The sequence below is a fragment of the Trichoplax adhaerens genome, genomic scaffold (genome assembly GCF_000150275.1).
Source record: "Trichoplax adhaerens TRIADscaffold_4 genomic scaffold, whole genome shotgun sequence".
In the NCBI taxonomy this organism is placed as follows: Eukaryota; Metazoa; Placozoa; class Uniplacotomia; order Trichoplacea; family Trichoplacidae; genus Trichoplax; species Trichoplax adhaerens.
The window spans coordinates 1,626,541-1,630,958 of NW_002060946.1; the positions used below are offsets into that span (position 1 = coordinate 1,626,541).

Here is a 4,418-nt window from a genome sequence, read left to right on the forward strand (position 1 = left end):
CATTATACTCCTACCTTATAGTGTTTTGCAACGAATAACAACTTGTGTAAAATAGAAATGTTACGCCTAAACAGAAATATCTTCACAACAGGAATAGGCGCGTTCTAAATGCACAGTAGACGTTATAAATTTTTTAATCAGTTAATAGGACGAAACGTATCTCAACTTAGTTGATGCATCTTCTTTAAAGTACAGTAAACAGCTTATCGTATTCGGAAATGACATGTTTATATGAAACTTAGATGCCTAAAGCAAAAAAAACTGCATGATATCAACTTTTTATGAACAAGTCTTTGCTACAGCGTCATATAGAAGTGATCCATACTTGAACCTACCGTTAACGCGATAGCAGGAAGTTCCATTTTACTATGCATGAAATACACAAAGGCTGTCGTCTTAGTTTCATGTAAAGGCAAACATATATAAATTTTTTAGCATATTGATAATGGTACTGTAACGGTTTAATATCTTGAAATTTTAATCGTATAACATGATTGCATAAAGCCAGTAATACGCACATAAATAAACTGCGTAAAAAGTCTTAATTATAAATATCTAGATAATAACAGTAAGATTGTTGTTGTCATTTCCAATACGCACTATAATAACCATATCATTTATATTATAGAAAATTTTGAGTCATAAATTATTAAATATCAGTATGATACAAGATGCATCAAAAATTCAAGAAAGATTTAATAAATATAACATAAATCGTGTCAATAAAACTTGATGTCTACTCTTCTATCGGCGATGATTTCATCGTGGCATTATTATCACTGTCTTTTACTATTTCTTTTGCCTTCACAGGTTTTTGTGTATCCAGCCTGTCACTAATAATAAATTAATTAGATAAATATCGAAGATTTGAAATATTTAATAAAACATGCTCTTAATTACATAATAACGGTATACCCAAGCGTTACCAAATGCTGACTACAACAGATGGTATGCACTGATCTTTTTACTAGTTTTAAGGTCAGCTGATAATGAAGACCATGTCAAGATATTGTAGACAAAATAATTTCACAAATTTTTTACCTCTTATCGCTCATTAGGCCATCTTTATCGAGACTGTTGCTATATCTGATTGCAGTACTTGTAATGCTGGATAATTTCGGTGAATGGTGTTCACTACATAGATGGTAATTAAATCATAAATTTTAAAATTTATTATATTGATTTATACGCCTATAGGAATATGAAAACATTTAATGTAGGGAAAAATTACTAATGGTAGAAGCCTTTTGACTTATTTTTAAGGCTACTACTATGAGATCATGTTCCATTCATGACGAATAAATGGATTCATTCATACTTACATTTTCCTTTTACGATTATCGCTACCGTTAAAAGTCCATACGGCTCCGTTTAAAGTCTCCACGCGCACAAAGCATTGCTGTATCGATAAATTATGTCTAACAGCGTTCTATTATCAATAAATATATCAATTATCTTATCAAATTCATATAATGGCGCGATCAAGTAAACACTAAAGCTTTATGCCGTTAAAATGTATCAGTATGTATTGCGACTCAAAATTAAACGTCTTTCATATTTTTATTTTATTCATTATGCCCATTTACTATAAACGTAATCAACCTTCCAAGTAGCGGCATCTTCTTTATTTCTGAAGTATTTAAAGTGAGCAACAAACCAATTATAAATTTCACTTAGTGATAACTGCTGATGCGGCGATTCTATAATTGCCTTAAAGAATAACACCACAATCATTAGCGTTAGCATGCATAACAAAATGAAAGCGCAATTAAAAATATCTAACTGGTATCAGGTAGTATCTACTGTATGTTATACTCATCGAAATGTCTTACTTGACGAATCATTGATGCATACGTAAATGGAGGGCGTTGATCATGAAGCTGATAATAATTTCGAGCTTTTTCTAATTCTACAATTTATAAGACAAAATATTTGTTCACAATATCGTTCGCAAATGAAATACCGTAAGGTTAAAATGTAGTCCATGCAAAATATAACGTCTTACACAAAGAAATACCTGACGTAATATCGCGAACTTCTAACTGATTTTTCCCGTGTCTTTTTCGACGAGGTATGATTGGTTCCTGTGATTTAGAAACTGGAGAATGTAAAGCTCCAAATGCAACATTCGATGGCGTGTAGTAAGGATATGAGTATCCAAATTGTGGCATTTGTTGTATTGGCTGAAGCTTTTGTCCTTGCATTTCCTCCATCTTAAAATAAAAATTCATAATGTAATGCATATACAATTCTTCTATAGCAGGTAACAGTAAATGTTCGTTGTTAGGGAGATATCATTGCTATAGAAACCTGAGCAGTGGTAAGCTGTGAAAGTGTTGGTAAGACTTGTGCATTATTAATATTTTGATGCATGGCATAGTCGAGTGAATGAATTGGTGAGTACTACAATAACGGTTTATAATTAATTATTAATATGTTAAAATAATATAACGTATTTATATGACCGTAAAATGTGTATTAGATCAGGGTTAACCAATAGTTTTACTAATTGAAAAAGTAGGTATATTTAAAGTGTAAAACACCTAAAAAGTTTTACCGGGGATACTTGTAAATGTTTAGTCATTGCTATCATTCGTTGTCTCTCTTTCAGTAGCTAAAATAATTGGTTTAAGATAACATTTATTTACAAGTTGATTGAAAAAAATTTTGTATTTTAAAGTTATGTAATTTTACGATAAATAAGTTAGTAGGACCTGGGATTCTAATATGGAAACAACTTGAATTTGAACTCTAGTTTGAGCAGTGCTTCTATCATCTAATTTATGATCCGTATTCAAATGCCTTATAAATAGACAAGACATAATAAAAATTCGATATTATGTTGTAAATTTCGGCAATAGTTTGTAAAATTTTAATAATGGTCATGCTATCCTTTTAAGAATACAGACAGTATACTTACCGTAAAAATTCATCAAACGTTTTTATCTTTGTTTCACAGCCTGGCCATTGACAAATTTCGTTATGGTATAAATCATGACCTTTATTATTTATGAAAATATCGAACATCAGACAGCAATTAACTGATGAAATGATAATGTAAAGGATTTCACCCCAAAAAAGAAAAAAAACTTAGATTTGTTCTAATGTCTTTTATTTTTGAAAAGTCAAGATATAGCATATCATGACAACAAGTCGTTCGACAAGATGTGTGTAAAAAATACATACAGGGAGAGGAAGACGATGCAGATGATGGTACTGTTGAATTCCTGCTCCATTAAAAAATAAAAAATTAAAAACATTAAACATTCTAAAAGATTTTACTGTACACATCAAATTGTAGTCTAAATTAATAACAAATTTACAGTACTAACAAATGATCAAATCTTTCCAGTGTCTTATCATGCAAAATAAACAATTATTAATGATATACGAGCATTTATGAAGATGTAGCTAAATAGACTACAAGGATACCTCTATCAATCTATCTAAATGTATATCGTTGTGTGTGTGTGTGTTATAACTGTTTGGTACAATTTTGACATTATCTAATAAAAATATTTTTTTCTCCACCTACCTATTATCGTAAGTAATAGTAGTAGAAGAATGCGATGGATCTAATATCGATCCCTGAAGTAAGGGATTATTTCGCATATCGGAATTCACAATACTTCCGCTTACGCCATGTTGATTAATTTTACCATAGTTCATTGATGTAGAATTACCTGTGAGCATTCACAATAATAACATTTGAAAGAATTAATTTTCACATCAACTATTCTTGATAAATGAATAATATTTGAGCGATATTATCAACGTAAAGTTTTGCAATTCTAGGTGATACCGACTTAGATGTCCTTATATTTTTTCTTTAATAACATGTTCAAAGCGATATAAGAGTACAGCGTGATAGACTTATCTGAAATGACTACTTACCCATCCAATTTGGTAAAATAGTAGTACTCTTTACAGATGAATCATGACCATGATCATCAGATATGCCATCTTTAATATCCTTCACTTCTAAAGTTAATCGTTTACGATCCTTAACTTTATCACTACTTTTAACTTCTTTAGTTTGATACTGTCCTGGTTGTTCTTTAACTCCTGAGGTTTCATTAATATTGAAATTATCTTTATCATTTTTTTTATTTTCGCATAAATCATAAGTATGCTGAGAATGAGGTGTTAACTTGGCTTGATTAATTCCATAGCCATGGCTGTTTTTTATCCCCTCTTCATCCATGCTACCACCATCACTACCACTACTGATATGATTGTTATCGGTATCGCTTCCTTCAGCAAATCGAATTCGTGTAGGATGTGAATTTTTTCGTTGTTTACTTGTTGTATGACAAATATCTGTAAAAGGCGCCGATCGCTTTAACGATTCTTTAGTAGTGGTATCCCATGGTTTAGTATTGCGAAACATATCATATCGTTTGGTTGCCATAAGACCG

The 4,418-nt window shown here is 30.9% G+C and overlaps 2 protein-coding genes across 2 annotated transcripts; both read right to left on the reverse strand.

The window, feature by feature from the left end:
* Positions 1-1,318: 1,318 nt before the first annotated feature.
* Positions 1,319-1,868, reverse strand: TRIADDRAFT_24515 (uncharacterized protein; the record flags this gene model as incomplete). The annotated part of the gene is made up of 3 exons (XM_002111822.1): positions 1,319-1,429; positions 1,603-1,710; positions 1,833-1,868. Coding segments are annotated over 3 exons (255 nt in total), but the record flags the coding sequence as incomplete, so codon positions are not given.
* A 659-nt stretch (positions 1,869-2,527) lies between these two features.
* TRIADDRAFT_23971 (uncharacterized protein) lies at positions 2,528-3,027 on the reverse strand (the record flags this gene model as incomplete). Its single annotated transcript, XM_002111823.1, has 3 exons — positions 2,528-2,614; positions 2,715-2,802; positions 2,921-3,027. The coding sequence occupies 3 exons, from the start codon at positions 3,025-3,027 to the stop codon at positions 2,528-2,530; spliced, it is 282 nt and encodes a 93-aa protein (XP_002111859.1).
* Between the last annotated feature and the right edge of the window lie 1,391 nt (positions 3,028-4,418).